The sequence below is a fragment of the Ochotona princeps genome, chromosome 5 (assembly GCF_030435755.1).
Source record: "Ochotona princeps isolate mOchPri1 chromosome 5, mOchPri1.hap1, whole genome shotgun sequence".
Classification (NCBI taxonomy): Eukaryota; Metazoa; Chordata; class Mammalia; order Lagomorpha; family Ochotonidae; genus Ochotona; species Ochotona princeps.
Genome location: NC_080836.1, coordinates 67194702 through 67210613, shown reverse-complemented (window position 1 = coordinate 67210613; position 15912 = coordinate 67194702). Strand labels below are relative to the sequence as shown.

General features: G+C 47.2%; 1 protein-coding gene across 1 annotated transcript in view; it reads left to right on the top strand.

Annotated features, from left to right (window-relative positions):
• HIBCH (3-hydroxyisobutyryl-CoA hydrolase) overlaps positions 1 to 15912 on the top strand; it is a 75845-nt gene that overhangs the window by 23232 nt on the left and 36701 nt on the right. The window contains exon 5 of the mRNA XM_012931528.2: positions 9584 to 9664. Coding sequence (XP_012786982.2) covers positions 9584 to 9664 — 81 coding nt within the window. The remainder of the gene's footprint in view (positions 1 to 9583; positions 9665 to 15912) is intronic.

Below are 15912 nucleotides of genomic sequence, written 5' to 3'. Positions count from 1 at the left end.
ATGTGACCTTTTTGCACTTAATTCTGTGATTTTTCATGTGCTTGCTTATCATTCCTAATCCCAATGTAGGAATCTTCAGTGGGCTTATTTATAGCATTTTCTTATTAAAAATATGTTACATGTATTTAAACATAGTGAAATAATGAAAATGAAATTCCCTGTAATTTTCTGATTGGTCAGGTCAGTCTGACTGTATATTTGTAATAGACAGAAGTGATCTGTGTGTTCTCAGGACCAAAGTCATGTACTTATTGTTGTCATTTTAAGCTTACTGCTTGAAAGATGCATATCCATCTTTTAAAAATGCTGGAGATTTTCTGCATTTTCAATTTTGTTTCTTCTGGAATTGGTATATCCAGGGATGGTTTCCCCTCTTCCCTTTGGATTCTTATTCTTCATGGTTTTGTTTTGTTTTAAGGCTCTAATTTGGATTGTTTGCTAAATTCAAAAGTTGAATTTAGGGTGTAATTTTAAATACCTGTTACATTTGAAGTAACTGAGTTTTACAAATTACAGGTTAGTGAAAATGTTAATGGATACAACAGATTTGTTGCTGGGATTGCTTTTGGATTTACTGGTGACAGTGTGGATAGTTTTTTTTTTTTTTAAATCTATTTTATTGTATTGTTGTTGACAATCTTTACATAGTTAATTACAGTTAAAGAAAGAAAAAGAAAACAAAAAGGTTCAGGGGTTAGGAAGTGGGTAATACTATTATGTCCATATTGTTTCCATCATGTATCTGAGGTAAAGGGGGGATATTGAGGGAGAAGCCCCACCAGGTTTCCCGCCCACTCCGAGTCCCGGATGTGGGGCATGCTCTGAGATATGTGCTCGAGTGGTGTTAATAGTTCTCCAGTTATGAATCGCTGCCAGTTTCACTCAATGAGGTCGTCCACTGATTGATATGGTCCATTATAAAGTCTCCGTTTCCCCCATATTTCGCTGCCAACATATAGCTGAGATGAATGATTGATCTGCTCTGTCTTCTGTCTTTTCTTGATTAGAGTTCTGAGTCCAGCAGTTCGATTGGGGAGATCTCCAAAGAAACTTTGAGGTATTCCCAGACTAGTTTCTTGTATGTTCTAGCAAGCACAGGGCCCAGCACAGTCCATCACCCCTATCAGCTGGTGGTTGCAATTGCTGTGTTGGTTCTGTTTTCAGTCCCGAGTTGCACTGGAACCAATGGGTGTTGCAGTCCAGTCTGGTTCGGCCCTTACATCAACCAGTGGGAGCTGCAGCCTAGTTGGGGCGACCCACAATAACCCCCACCAGGCCCGCCCCCTACCCTGGTTTGCCAGTATGTGTAGCAGTAGACTAGTCTGTCCCCCATCCCATTTGGCTCTTATACTTGTCACTGGGTATTAAAGCTTAGTTCTATCTAACCAACTCAACCATCCAGCCCTCACGGGTGTTGTTGAGTGCCTCTCTATCTAGCCATCCCAGCTCCCGTCCTAGTTTTCATGCCCTCCCACGGGAATAGTGACCCAAGAAGGGGGAACCCACTTTTTCCCTCCCAGGTCTCTCTGTCCCGATTTATGCACTCTTTATGTGGTTCTGTGATTTGACTTGACAGAATTAGTCCCCAGTGCCAGCTTCTGCGGCTATGCCCATACATCCCTCACCCACTCTAATTTATGCTTGCACCAGCAGGAATAATCAGCCTCTCTTGGCTTTTCCCTGGTCTAATCCACATGCAGCGCACAGGTGATGTAACCTTGCTTAGTCTGGTCTGTCTCTATCCCAGCCCACGCTCTCCAGTGGGAGTAGCTGTCCAGCGAGGGGACCAGCCCCTTAATCCCCCTGCCAGCTCTGCCCCTCCCTTCCTGGATCTCACGTGTGCTGGTTGGGTGCTGCATTCATATCCAGTACAGGCAACCACGCCCTGGCATTCCATAATGTGTACTGGTTTTGTCGCAACCAAACCCGGCTCATCCCACACTCTGTTCTGGTGATCGGATTTGCCAGTGGGTGACATGAACTGATTCAGCCTGGTCTGCCCCCGACCTATGCCAAATGTATGCCAGTGGGAAACTTTCCATGGCCTACTCTGGGCTGTTTCCTATCATGCTTCTTGCGCTTACCTGCAGGGACTGTGTCCTGCCAGAGGAGTTGCCCAGGCTCCTCCATCAGAACCCCTCCCAATGGCAGATTTTGCGCATGCCAGGGGGTCCTTGAGCCAACCCTACCCAGTTCACCTCCTGTCCTAGCAGGAACAGTGGCTTTTCCTGGCTGGCTTTCACCCCATTCTGGTTCTTGTTGTTGGATGTTTTAGCCCGGCCATGGCTCGTCCATACCCACATACAGCTCACGCATGGCTCAAGAGGGGATTGAGACCCAGCCTAATCAGTCCCACATCTACCCTGGTTTTCCATAACACCAGATGGTGTTAGGATCTGAACTGGCCTGGTGCGTCCAATCCCAGCCCACACTAGTGCCTTGGGTGACTACAACTGTTTCCTAGATAGAATGCATCCCCCATTCCAGCACACGCATCCCTTGGTGGGAACCTCAACCCAGTTAAGGTGTCCCCATGCCTCCCCAACTGGGCCTGTTCCTAGCCATAGATCATACGCGTGCCAGTGGTTGCTTTGACTCAGCTTATCTCAGTCCCTCACTTGTCCTGGCCTCTGCCTTAGACAGTGTGACTTAGCGTCCTTGACTCAAGTAGCTACCTAAGCAGCGATTCAGACAACCAATACCCCAGAGCTCCCTGGCCGGGCGGCCAGCAGGCAGAGCCTGGCACCACATGGTGCACTGGCCACCCTGGGGGAGGCCGAGGACTCATTCACTGCCTTGCGGCAGTGTCTTTGGCGTGAGCCCCCAGTATTGGGTCCGACCCGGCAGGGGCACCCCCCCACAGCCGCCACACTGTGAGGAGCGGCACTTGCCCCCGAATCCCAAGGCCCGAACCCCTCCCAAACTCACCCTGCCAGAAGATATTAGCAGCTGGGCGGAGTTAGGAATTTTAAACCAGTTCCCAAGTTCCCTCATGGCGTACTTACCCTGAGGGAAGAGCTCTCTTGGGTCCTGGGGGAGGCCGAGGACTCGTTCACTGCCTTGTGGCAGTGTCTTTGGCGTGAGCCCCCAGCATTGGGTCCGACCCGGCAGGGGCACCCCCCATAGCCGCCACACTGTGAGGAGCGGCACTTGCCCCCGAATCCCAAGGCCCGAACCCCTCGACAGTGTGGATAGTTTTAAAAGCTTGTTTTTCACTGTGGAATTAGCCTTTCCTCTGGAGTCGACCTATGGTCTCATCCATTTACAAATGGGCAAAGGTTACTGTGTTGAATTTAGCTGCTTCTCTGAACTATTCCTGCATCAATACAGCCAGGCAGGTTCATTTGGAGACAGATCAGAAAGGGACCCACCACTGATGAGGGTAGAGAGCGCTGTGCTTTTACAGCCTAGGGTTGGAATGGTTAGGACTGCTTTTGGTTCTCAATGGGTGGGTGTTGGGACTAAGCTGGTGTGCAAGGGCTTTTCATGCTTGATGGGGTTGGGCTAGCAGCTGAGGCGGGGCTCCAGCTGACAGCTGTAAGATAGTAGTACTCCTGTCCATGATCCATTATTCCTGACTCTTAGGATAGGTAGTAGGTGGGACACTGGTCTCTCTCTGGCTATTTCCTGCTGGTGGCAGATGGTGTCCCTGTGTTTTGGATTGGGGTAATTGGAGAAAATCAATCTTGTGATGCTTCTATGTGATTGCTTGGGATATGGCAGTCATTTGTTCCTGTAAGATTTTTTGAGGGTCCAGTGTGATGGCTTAGCAGCTTTATTCTCGTCTTGTATGTGCCAGGATTCCGTATAGGCGCTGGTTCATGTCCTGGCTGTGCCACTTCCTGTCCAGCTCTCTGCTTATGGCCTGGGAAAGCAGTAGAGAATGGCCCAAAGCCTTGGGATCCTACACCTGTATAGGAGACCTGGAGGAAGCTCCTGGCTTCTGGCTTCGGATTGGCTCAGCTTTGGCTGTTGCAGTTACTTAGGGATTGAACCAGTGGATAGAAGATCTTCCTTTCTGTTTCCTTTTCTCTGTAAATCTACCTTTCCAATAAAAAAATAAATCTTTTTTTTTTTAAAGATTTATTCATTTTATTACAGCCAGATACACACAGAGGAGGAGAGACAGAGAGGAAGATCTTTCATCCGATGGTTCACTCCCCAAGTGAGCCGCAACAGGCCGATGCACGCCAATCCGAAGCCATGAGCCAGGAAACTCTTCCGGTCTCCCACGTGGATGCTACAGGGTCCCAATGCATTGGGCCGTCCTCAACTGCTTTCCCAGGCCACAAGCAGGGAGCTAGATGGGAAGTGGAGCTGCCGGGATTAGAACCGGCGCCCATATGGGATCCCGGGACGTTCAAGGTGAGGACTTTAGCCGCTAGGCCATGCCGCCGGGCCAAAAAAAAAAAATAAATAAATCTTTTAAAAAACTTTTGAAATATGTTGCTATACATAGTAAGAATAAAAGCAGTATGATTATGAGGTGAAAAAGAGATAGTAGGCATTGGTAATGGTGGGAAAAAAACCAGTCCAAATGATGCAAGGCTATGTTGGGATAGATTTCATTAGTGTGCTTTTTTATGTATGCAATCCTTCCCTTTCCACACCTGATTTCTTGATGTCAAAGCAGTACTCTTCATGTAAAAAAAGAGGCAGAGCCCTTCTATTTTTCAGCAGTGCTTGGCTGTTTTGAAGGATCACTGCTGTCAAGCAGTCTGTCTGGTCTTACAGGTGAGTCAGTTGTTGGGCTAGGTCATTTGTGTTATCTTTGAGAGTGAGAAATAATTGTGCAAATCTGTTGGATTGGTCTACTGAAATTATGAGTCTGGTTGTTCCCATCCCAGTTCCTACCAGAATACCCAGCATGGTTACCAAGGGGTTAAGTCCAAAATCCCTTCTCATTTGTCCAGTAGACAGTGTGGGAAGTAAACTTTGGCCTGTAGTGTAGGACAGAAAAGTGACAGTACATGTCCTTGTCCATTTGATGGGAAGACAAATGTATGCCTGATGCTTCAAAGGATGCTCTGGGTTGTTGGTCCTGTGTATCCTATAAGATAGTAAGGTTTTGAGCTTAGTTAGGATTCTTATATACGGTGAGTATTTGCCAGAGCAGTTGCTGTTACTGGGTATAAATAGTGGATAAATGAAGTGATGATTTGTGACAGGTTACAGGGTGTGTGGGACAATGTAAAGAGGGTCAGGGAGACATGTAATGCAAAAAGGAGCTGGACTGACCCGTAAGATGATGCAAAAATGCCTAGGAAAAGTATAAAAGGTTGAACTGCCTGTGACCTGGTAGATGCTCTGCTTATCCCAAGGAGATGTAGCTCCAGGGATTCCATCACGAAAGTTTTTGTTTGAGTTTTTTATATATATAAAGTTTTATATATATATATAAAGTTTTTATATATATATATGGAAGTGGCGTCATTGGGGTGGGATGGAATCTTACACCCTGTAACCACCATAGCCTTGGCCTTATTCCAGAGCAGATTGGAGATGGGGAGGCTTGCCAGTCCTTCAATGAAGTATATAGATCTAGCATGAAGAAATGTTGGTTTTATTCCAAAAATAGATCAGAGGAACCTCTGATGAAAGATATGTAGGGATTTTGTTGGAGTGTTAATGGGGCTTATAGGGGTTTTGGCACACAAAAAGGCACCGGGTTAGAAGTAGTAGACACCACAAAAGCATCCTACCCCACAAAAGGAAAAAGAATGCTAAAAGACATTTTTTGTTGCTGGTCTAGCTGGTTGAGGTGATTTATATTATTAGTCCTATAGTGAAGTTTGAAGACTTAATAGTGTGAACAACAGTAATAGCAGAGAGTGGCAGTGCATTACAGCATAAGGTACAAATGAAAGGATATTGGAGTGGGAGTGTAATCACTGATGATGTTACCCTGTAGCCAACACTTCTAGGAGAGGTTGAGGAGGTGGACCAATGGAGTTGAGTAACACCTTTTTTCTTGTGCTGTTATCTGAGGGATCTGCTAAAGTCAGGGATTCCAGGGACTTGAGTGCTGTTCATTGGGAGGTGTTGGGAAGCAGGTCAGCTTGAGTGTTCCTGGTCCTGTGGGAGTAGAGTTGTATGGAGCAGGTGTTACTAATTTCAGTGGAGTTTAGCAGCAATAGTAGGATGATCAGCATCATTTACAGGGCTCATTCCATTCTGGCTTTAAGGCAGCCTCATCTTGTTGAAGATTGACCCACACAAATTGAAAGGTAATGATGAGAAGATAGAGATTATGGTTTACGGAAATGTTTGTCTGCATAGATCTGAAATGAAAACACATTTCACTGAGAAAAGGGAAGGTAAGAGGATAAGGAACAGAAGAGAGGGAAGTCTGGTGGAAGAGGATGTCTCCCACACAGAATTTCAAATAGGCTGAGCATGAAGAATTTCTGGAAAAGAGATCTAATTCTTAATAGGGCCAAAGGAAGGAGTTTCACCCAGCATGGTAGGGCCTGAAGAGAAAGTTATGTCAGAACTTGTATTGAAATTCCATTCATCTGTTGTTCTTTTCCTGAAGAGGGGGGATGATACGGAATGTGGAACTGCCAAGAGATGGAGAGAGATTGATACTGCCTGAGTTATTTGGGATGTAAACTCTGGTCCATTATCCAACTGAATGGATGAGGAGTATAAACCTGGGACAGTGCCTCTTAATGGGATAGTAGAAACGGAGGAGGGAAAAGCCTCCACCTAGTCTGAGAAGGTGTCCATCATACCCAGAAGGTAATTTATCTGCTTCACTTGGTGGTGTATGGGCAAAGTCAACCTGCCAATCCTACCCCCAGGAGTGATCTGCAGGCCTGATGAGTGGGGAGGGTGGGAGTGCTCCAATACTGCAGTTGGGGTTAACAGTCTGACAGATGTTACATGTTTATTATACAGTATGCAAGGTTTCCTGTATAGTAGGGGTCAGGTGTATGTGTGATTTTATAAAAAGATAAAAAAAAGAGGTTTGGCTTTGAATGACAGAGTAAAGGTTTCTTAGGTAACATGGAAGCAAGAATGAACTATTAGTTTATTATCTAGAAACCATGATGAGTTCTCCTTGGAGGCTCCTTGTTGAAATCAAGAGATCTCTGAGTAAAAGGGAAGCAGGCTGAAGAAAAATAATGGGATTGAGTTCCCGTGGGCAGCCATTGTACCTGTTAAGTTGGCCTGGTTGTTAGCATCCAACAAATTGTCTTTCTGGTGTCCTTTGCAATGAATAGCGATCACTTTTATGGAAAATTGGGCAACACCTAGGAGAACCATTTTGCAGGAATCCCTTGGGCAGTCAGGAAGCTTCCCTTGCCATATCTGGGCATTGGAGTAGATGTTGTAGACATATTGGGAATCTGCGTCAATGTTAATGCTCTAACCGTTTGCAAAAGTCAGGGCTCATGTCAAGGCCAGTAGTTTGTCCTTAGGTAGGTGCCAAGCCTCAGTGACCCTCTGAGAAAAAGGTACCATCATGGTATCCCTTGAATGTCGTATATCCAGCTAAGGTACTACCATGAGTAAGTGAGTCAGGGTCTAGAGGAATCCGAGTGTGGGATGGTGAAATGTGGTTAGGGAGTTGTCAAGATACATATGGCAGGCGTGGGGTTTGTGGGGTTCAGATAAGCTAGTGGAAGAAGAGCAGTGATGGAAGGTGACAGTGGGCTGGAGGAGAATGGAGTGCAGATTTTGGGTGGCAGATGGTGATAAGAACTGAAGAAGGTCTTGTAGTTTGTGAGAGCACCACATTTGTAGTGGTTGGTGGAAGGTGAGTTTTGGAACTTTCTGGTTTGAAGTAGCAAATAGGGAGGGGAGGGTAAACGGCTTAGGAACAGTTGTGTAGGTGAGATGGACACAAAAGTTAATGTGTCAGAGGGCTTGTACTAGGTGGAAGGAGCCATCGGATTTTCCCCATCTGATGGGAGTATAGTTGTGCTTGAGGTGAGTGGGTAGGGATAAGCGTGTGAGCCTGGAGGAGGCAGTTCATGATTGATTTTAGGCTTTTACAGTCTTCTGGACTTAAATGGTGTTAGAGAATAATAGCTTTTGTGGAATCCTTTATGGGAGATGTAAACAAGAGTATGGTTGGTGTTGATTATGGGGAGGAATATAACCCATACTATAGGGTTGAGCAAAGAGAAAATGGGAGAGAGAGGAGGCCTGGGATGGAACAGTGGGGAGAAGTAATTGTGTGAGGAAGAGGAAAACGTGGATTTTGTCAGTAGGAACGGAGACAAATGTTCCTGACTGGTAGAGGAGGCGTCTGCCAAAAATGTGGTTGCGGGAGCTGCGGAGAAGCGAGCAGGGAGTGTGGGAGAGTAGTGTCTCTAAAGGAGCATCCTAAAGAAGTGGGGGATCCCACGCGGCAGCCTAGTGGCTAAAGTCATCACCTTGAGTTTGCCAGGATCCCAAAAGGGTGCCAGTTTGTGTCCTGGCTGCTCCATTATCCTTCCAATTCCTTGCTTGTGGTCTAGGAAAGCAGTCCAGGATTGTCCAAAGCCTTGGGACCCTGTACCTGTGTGGGAGACCTGGAAGAAGCTCCTGGCTTTGGATTGGCTCAGCTCGGCCACCTGGGAGTGAGCCAGCAGATGGAAGATGTTCCTCTCTGTCTCTCCTCTTTGTAAATCTGACTTTCCAATAAAAATAAATAAATTTTAGAAAAAGGAGAAATTTGCTCATTGTTTCAGTGAGGCCCTTCATGCTAACAACAGAGACAGAGGAAGGAAGGAGTGGGCCACCACATTCACTTAAAACACCTGAGTTAGCCTCAGTGTCCACCAAGAAGGAGGCACACTTGCCGGACAGCTTTTGGTCCATGGATATGTCAGTGGCAGCAGCTCTTGAATTTTGGCCTCTTCAGTTTGTTGGGTTTAACAGAGATGAGATGTTCTATGCTAAAGGTGACAAAATAGAGAGCTGTCCCAAGTATGGAAGATGCTCCCCCTTTCACTGGACAGTGCATTTTCCTGTGTCCCCTCAGTCTGCAGTTGAGATACAGGTTAGTGCAAGACCTCAGATGGGGGCAGGCTTTGGCCCAGTGTCTAGAATTGCCACACCAGAAACTGGCTCCTGGAGGGCTGGGACTTGGTTTGCTAGGGGTTGGTGGACAAGAGAGGCAAGAATCTGGTGCTTTAATTTTGTACTGCCCTCTTTTGGACTTGTTGTTTGTCATCACTATTACTGAAGACACAAGAGGCCGTATTAATGAGCTCTCTCAGGAGGATTTGGGGGCCAACCTCTAGTTTCTGGAGCTTGGGCTGGGTGTCTGAGACAAATAGGAATTAAACTGGAAGTCTAAAAACAACTGTCCTCTGGGGATCACTGCACAGATTGCTTCTGGCACCAGATGAGTGTATGTTTTCAGACAAGCAGGCAGGCAGCTCTGTAGCAGAGAGGCATTTGTAACTGAGCTGTCCTCTGCTGTACCTTAGCAGGAAGCTTGTGTTGGAAGCAGAGCCAAGACTTGATCAAACACAGTGCTACGGGATGTGGGTGTCTTAAGGAATGTCTTAACCAGTAGGCCATTTAGGTGCACCCTGGAAATACCTTTTTTTTTTCTTTGAGTCTTATTCTTTTCTTCCTTCCTTAGTGATCGCAGAAGCTGTGAGGACAAAACAGAAATTGATTCAGGAGTTCTTCAGAGAAGAATATTTGTTGAACAATGCTGTTGGTATGTTTGTGTTCTGCTACGTGCTTCGGAAATGGAATTGAGTAATGAAATGGAAAATGTAATTTGGTTAAATGTAATCAATAGATACTCTTATTTAAACCCTTCTTGTGTCCCTGGCTTAAAGAAATGGATTAGGTTATTCTGTGTATCCCGTGACAGTTACCATTTAATGTAAGTAGGCTGTACCTAACTGCTATTTGTTACAGTGATATGAAAATACAGATTTCTGGGGCCAGTGTTGTGGTGTGGTGGGTATATTGCTGCATGTAGTGCCAGCATTCCACATGAGTGCCAGTTTGAGTTTTAGTTGCTCTGTTTTGGACATAGCTCACTGCTAATGTGCCTGGGAAAGCAGTGAAAGATTGCCCAAGTCTTTTGGCTCTGGTACCCATGTGGGAGACCCAGATGAAATTCTATGCTCCTGGCTTTGGCCTTGCCCTGTCATACCCATTGTGGCTTTTGTAAAGAGAATGAGTGGTTGAAGATCTCTGTTTTACTCTGTGACTCTGCCTTTCAAATAAATAAGTAAGTAGGTAAATGAATTAAGAAAGAAAGATAAATATAGATTCCTGATCATACACTTGGCTGTCTTGCAAAAGAAGAACTTAGGTCCCAGTTTTCTTGATAGAAAGAAGCATCATTTTCTTTTCAAGATTTACTTTTTTTTTATTGGGAAGATTTACAGAGGGAAGGAGACAGAGAATGCTCTTCCATCCACTGGTTCACTCCCCAAGTGGCTACATCAGATGGAGCTGAGCTTAGCCGAAGCCAAGAGCCTGGAGCCTCCTCCTGGTCTCCTATGCAGATGTAGGGTCCCAAGGCTTTGGGCCATCATCTACTATTTTCCCAGGCCACAAGCAGTGAGCTGGAAAGGAAGTAGTAGCCGGGACACGAACTGGTGCCCATATGGGATCCCAGTGCATGCAAGGTGAGTAATTCAGCCACTAAGCTATTGTGCTGGGCTCAGAGCATTGTTTTCTTTTTTTTTTTATTAAAATTTTTTAAAAATTATATTGTTGGCAATCTTTACATAGTTAATTACGGTAAAAAGGTTCAGGGGCTATAGGAAAGTGGGCAAGATTATTATGTCCATATTGTTTCCTTCTTCTATCTGAGGTAAATGGGGATATTGAGGGAGAAGCCCCACCCAGTTTCCCACCCACCCCAAGTCCCAGATGTGGGGCATGCTCTGAGATCCTTGCTCAAGTGGTTTTAATAGTTCAACAGTTATGACTTGCTGCCAGTCTCACCACTCCCAGCTCGGTGAGGTCATTGAAGAATCCACTGATTGACATAGTCCATCATAGTCTTCATTTGCCCAATATTTCGCTGCCAACATATAGCTGAGTTGGTTGATTGAGTTGTTCTGTCTTTTGTCTTTTCTTGGCTAGGGTTCTGAGTCCAGCATTTCGATTGGGGAGATCCCCAAAGAAACTTTGAGGTATTCCCAGACCAGATTCTTGTATGTTCTAGCAAGCACAGGGCCTGGCACAGTCCATCTCCACGATCAGCTGGTGGTTGCAATTGCTGAGTTGGTTCTGTGTTCAGTCCCAACTTCTACTGGAACCAATGGGTGTTGCAGTCCAGCCTGGTTCTGCCCAGCACATACTCAGCCCTCACATAAACCAGTGGGAGCTGCAGCCTAGTTGGAGTAACCCACAGTAACCCCCACCAGGCCCACCCCCTACCCAGTTTGCCAGTCTGTGTAGCAGACTAGTCCAGTCTGTCCTACATCCCATTTGGCTCTCGTACTTGTCAATCGGTATTAAAGCTTAGTTCCATCTAACCAGCTCCACATTCCAGCCCTCACGGATGTTGTTGGGTGCCTCTCTGTTTAGCCACCCCAGCCCCCGTTCTAGTTTTCATGCCCTCCCGTGGGAGTGGTAGCCCAAGAGGGAGGAGCCCACTATTTCCCTCCCAGGACTCTCCCACTCCTGGATTATGCACTCTCCAGGTGGTTCTGTGGTTTGACTTGACAGAATTAGCCCCCAGTGCCAGCTTCTGCCAGCTGATGCTGTGGCTAAGCCCAAACAACCCTCACCCACTCTAATTTTGTTTGCACCAGTAGGAATAATCAGCCTCTCTTGGCTTTTCCCTGGTCTAGTCCACATGAGGCGCACAGGTGTTGTAGCCCTGCCTAGTCTGGCCTGTCCCCATCCCAGCCCACGCTCTCCTCTCTAGTGGGAGTAGCTGTCCGGTGAGGGGACCAGCCCCTTAATCCTTGTGCTGGCTCTGCCCCCTCCCTTCCTGGTTCTCACGTGTGCTGGTTAGGCGCTGCAGTCACATCCGGTTCCAGGCAACCTCAGCTTGGCATTCCATATTGTGGACTGGTTTTCGTTGCGACCAAACCTGGCTAAACCCACACTCTGTTCTGGTGCTCGGATTTGCCAGTGGATGCCATGAACTGATTCAGCCTGTTCTGCCCCCGACCTATGCCAAATGTATGCCAGTGGGAAACTTTCCATGGCCTACTCTGGGCTGTTTCCTATCATGCTTCTTGCGCTTACCTGCAGGGATTGTGTCCTGCCAGAGGAGTTGCCCAGGCTCCTCCATCAGAACCCCTCACAATGCCAGATTTTGCACATACCAGGGGGTCCATGAGCCAGCCCTACTCAGTTCACCTCCTGTCCTAGCAGGAACAGTGGCTTTTCTTGGCTGGTTTTCACCCCATTCTGGTTCTTGTTGTTGGATGTTTCAGCCCAGTCATGGCTCGTCCATACCCACATACAGCTCACATATGGCTCAGTAGGGGTTTGAGACATAGCCTAGTCAGTCCCACATTTATTCTGGTTCTCCAGGACACCACATGGTGTTGGGGTCTGGCCTGGCCTGGTGCATCCCATCCCAGTCCACACTTGTGCCAAGGGAGACTACAACTGTTTCCTAGTTAGAACGCAGCCCCCATTCCAGTCCACGTGCCCCTTGGTGGGAACCTCAACCCAGTTAGGGTGTCCGCTTAGCTCCCCAACCAGGCCCGCTCCCAGCCACAGATCATGCACATTCCAGTGGCTGCTCTAACTCAGCTTGGCCCAGTCCCTCACTTGTCCCAGCCTCTGCCTTAGACACTGTGGCTTAGCGTCCCTGACTCATGCAGACCAGTAGGTTTAAGACCCCAGCTCAGCATGACCTGTGCTCCATTCTGGCTTCTAGTTTCACTTTGTAGGCTAAGGTTTGCTCAGTCTTGCCCAGTACATCTCCTTCCATTACCAACCCACAAATTAGCCAGCTGTTGGAGCTCCTTTGCCCAGCTTGTCCGACCCCCAGGTCTGGACCACATGTTCATCAGCGGGAGCTATGACTCCCCAGGAGAGTTTCCCAAGTTCCTCCACCTGATCCACTCCCAGACCCAGTTCTCATACATGCCAATGGGTTTTAGGACAGTGCCCAGCGCAGTCTGACCTTCCATTTGGCCTTTTATGAGCTGGTGAATGTTGCAGCCCGGCCCACCCCACACCCTATTCAGGATGCACATTCGGGTGCTGCTGCCTTGACAAGTCCAGACTGTTGCGGGTTCCTTTACCTGTGATTGATGGCAGGCTCCTTGGTCACGCCTAGGTTAATCCAAAACCACCCAAACTGTTGGGCTTACCAGTGGGGCTAGACTTTCCACAGGGTTTGGCCCACACATCCCACACAGAATCTGCCCCCAGATATGGCTCTCGAGTGCTAGTTAATGTTATGGCCCTGCCTAATGTGACCAGTCTCCTGATCCATCATCATGTCAGGTAAAAGGATATCTTGCTGGACAAGCCCCGAGCCTTAGCTTTTGCATGAACTGGTGTTCACTGCTCAGCATTGTTCAGTGATTACAAGTTCTTCAAAGAAAGAGTTACTGCCATTGGGAATCTTTAGGATTGACTCAGATCTCAGAAGCTGAGTGGGATCAACCTGGAGTTAGCTAAGCAGCAATTCAGACAACCAATACCCCAGAGCTTCCCAGCCGGGCGGCCAGCAGGCAGAGCCTGGCGCCAAATGGCACACTGGCTGCCCGGGGACAGCTCACCACATGCACATGGTGGCTGGAGTCGGGATCCAAGCAGGAGGCCCCATCCTGGAGCCCACCCACAGCCGAGAGGCTGCTGGAAATTTAAATCCCCAGGACCAAGGTCGTGCCCCTCCCCAATCCCATTCACCGCCCAATGAGGGCGGTGGGTGGGCCCCAGACCTACCCAGTCACGGAGACTTCCCACCTCAGTGTACTCACCCCAAAGGAAGCAGCCCTGGAGCCCAGGCAGGCCCGGGGACAGCTCACCACGTGCACATGGTGGCTGGAGTCAGGATCTGAGCAGGACGCCCCATCCTGGAACCCACCCAGAGCATCGTTTTCTAATACTACAAGGACAAAGATTTCTTTGCAGACAAGGTTTCGGGTTTCATTAGCAGTGAAACAGCATTTACTTCAATCAAACATGTGTTTCAAGTTAAGTTCCGTGGCTGGTGTGGTGGTTTAGTAAGCTAATCCTCTACCTGTGGTGCAGGCATCGTATATGGGTGCTGGTTCAGGTCCTGGCTGGTCACCTTCTGAGCTAGCTACCTGATTATGACCTGGGAAAGCAATGGAGGATGTCTTGAGTCCTTGAGCTCCTGCAACCGCACCCGTGTGGGAGACCCAAAAGAAGCTTCTGGCTTCAGGTTTCCTGATAGCCCACCTCCAGCCATTGCAGTCATTTGGGGAGTGAAGCCGTGGATAGAAGATCTCTGTCTCTCTGTAAATCTGCATTTAAATGGTTACAGTGAGTAACAAAACTTGCATACTCACCAGCTGATAATGAACAGATATCAGCATTATGTTTCTTTCAATGTTTTAAAATTCCTTTAAAAGAAACACAGTGATGTAAGTCTCAAAGTTACAGTTGTGTCCGTTTTGTTCCTTTCCTCAGTGCCATTCTTTTCTATCACTGGATGTAACCATTATTCCTCCTCAGACTGACCATTGTCATTAATTTGTAGTGTATCTTTCTGGCCCATATTTTGTATTTTTACTACATATATATGTGAACTAAAAGAATATTACTTTGTGCTTAAAATCTGTAAAAATACCATCTTACATGGGCCCGTCGGCGTGGCCTAGCGGCTAAAAGTCCTCACCTTGAACACACTGGGATCCCATATGGGCACCAGTTCTAATCCCGGCTGCTCCACTTCCCATCCAGCTCCCTGTTTGCGGCCTCAGAAAGCAGTTGAGGATGGCCCAAAGCTTGGGACCCTGCACCCGCGTGGGAGACCTGGAAGAGGTTCCTGGTTCCCAGCTTCGGATCGGCGCGCAGCACCATCTGCTGCGGTCACTTGGGGAGTGAATCATCGGACGGAAGATCTTCCTCTCTATCTCTCCTCCTCTCTGTATATCTAACTTTGTAATAAAAATAAGTAAATCTTTAAAAAAAAATACCATCTTACAGATGCTCCATGACTTGATAGTTTGACTTACTGGCTGCAAAGAAGTAAACATTCAATAGAAACCGTATTCTTTTTTTTTTTTGAAGATATGTTTATTTGAAAGAGTTACAGAGAGAGAAGGTGAGACAGTGATCATCCATCCGCTGGTTCACTCCCCACATGGCTGTAATGGCTGGAGCTGGGCCAGGTGGAAGCCAGGAGCCAGGAACTTGGGAGTCTCCTGTGTGGGTATAGAGACATAGTCCTTGGTTCTACTCTTTTCTCAGGCTCTTAGCAGGGAACAGGATTGAAAGTGGAGCAGTCGGGACATGCACTGGTGCTTACATGGGATGCCAGCGCCACACGTGCTATACCACAGCATTGGCCACTGTTTTCACCTTTTGATATTTCCTTGGGATAGTGATGTTTTAAAAAATGCACTTATAATGCTGGGCAGCAGAGGCAAGCATCCGCTCTGTCCATTGTATGCCATGAAGATAAGCAATGATGCTCTATATTGTGTTGCACTGCCAAGCTGTGATGAGAGGTGAGGTATAGTAAGTATATTTTTGACCTACAGTAACTTTAGCTTAAAATAGGCTTATTGGAACAAAATCCCACTGTAAGTTGAGGCACACCTAAGTTCATTTGTAAGTGGGACATCTCTGAGTGTCATTTAATGCCCTGTTGAACTGAGACCAGAACTGAAGCCTTCTAAATCACAGTCTAGGTTTGTTTCTGTAGGCTCCATTTGGAATGTATCTTGATACTTTAAAAAATGATTTATTTGTTTGACAGGGAGAAGGAAAAGGAGAGAGAATGAACCTCCACTTCCAGATGGCCACAACAGCCAGCACTAGTGTGGGCTGAAG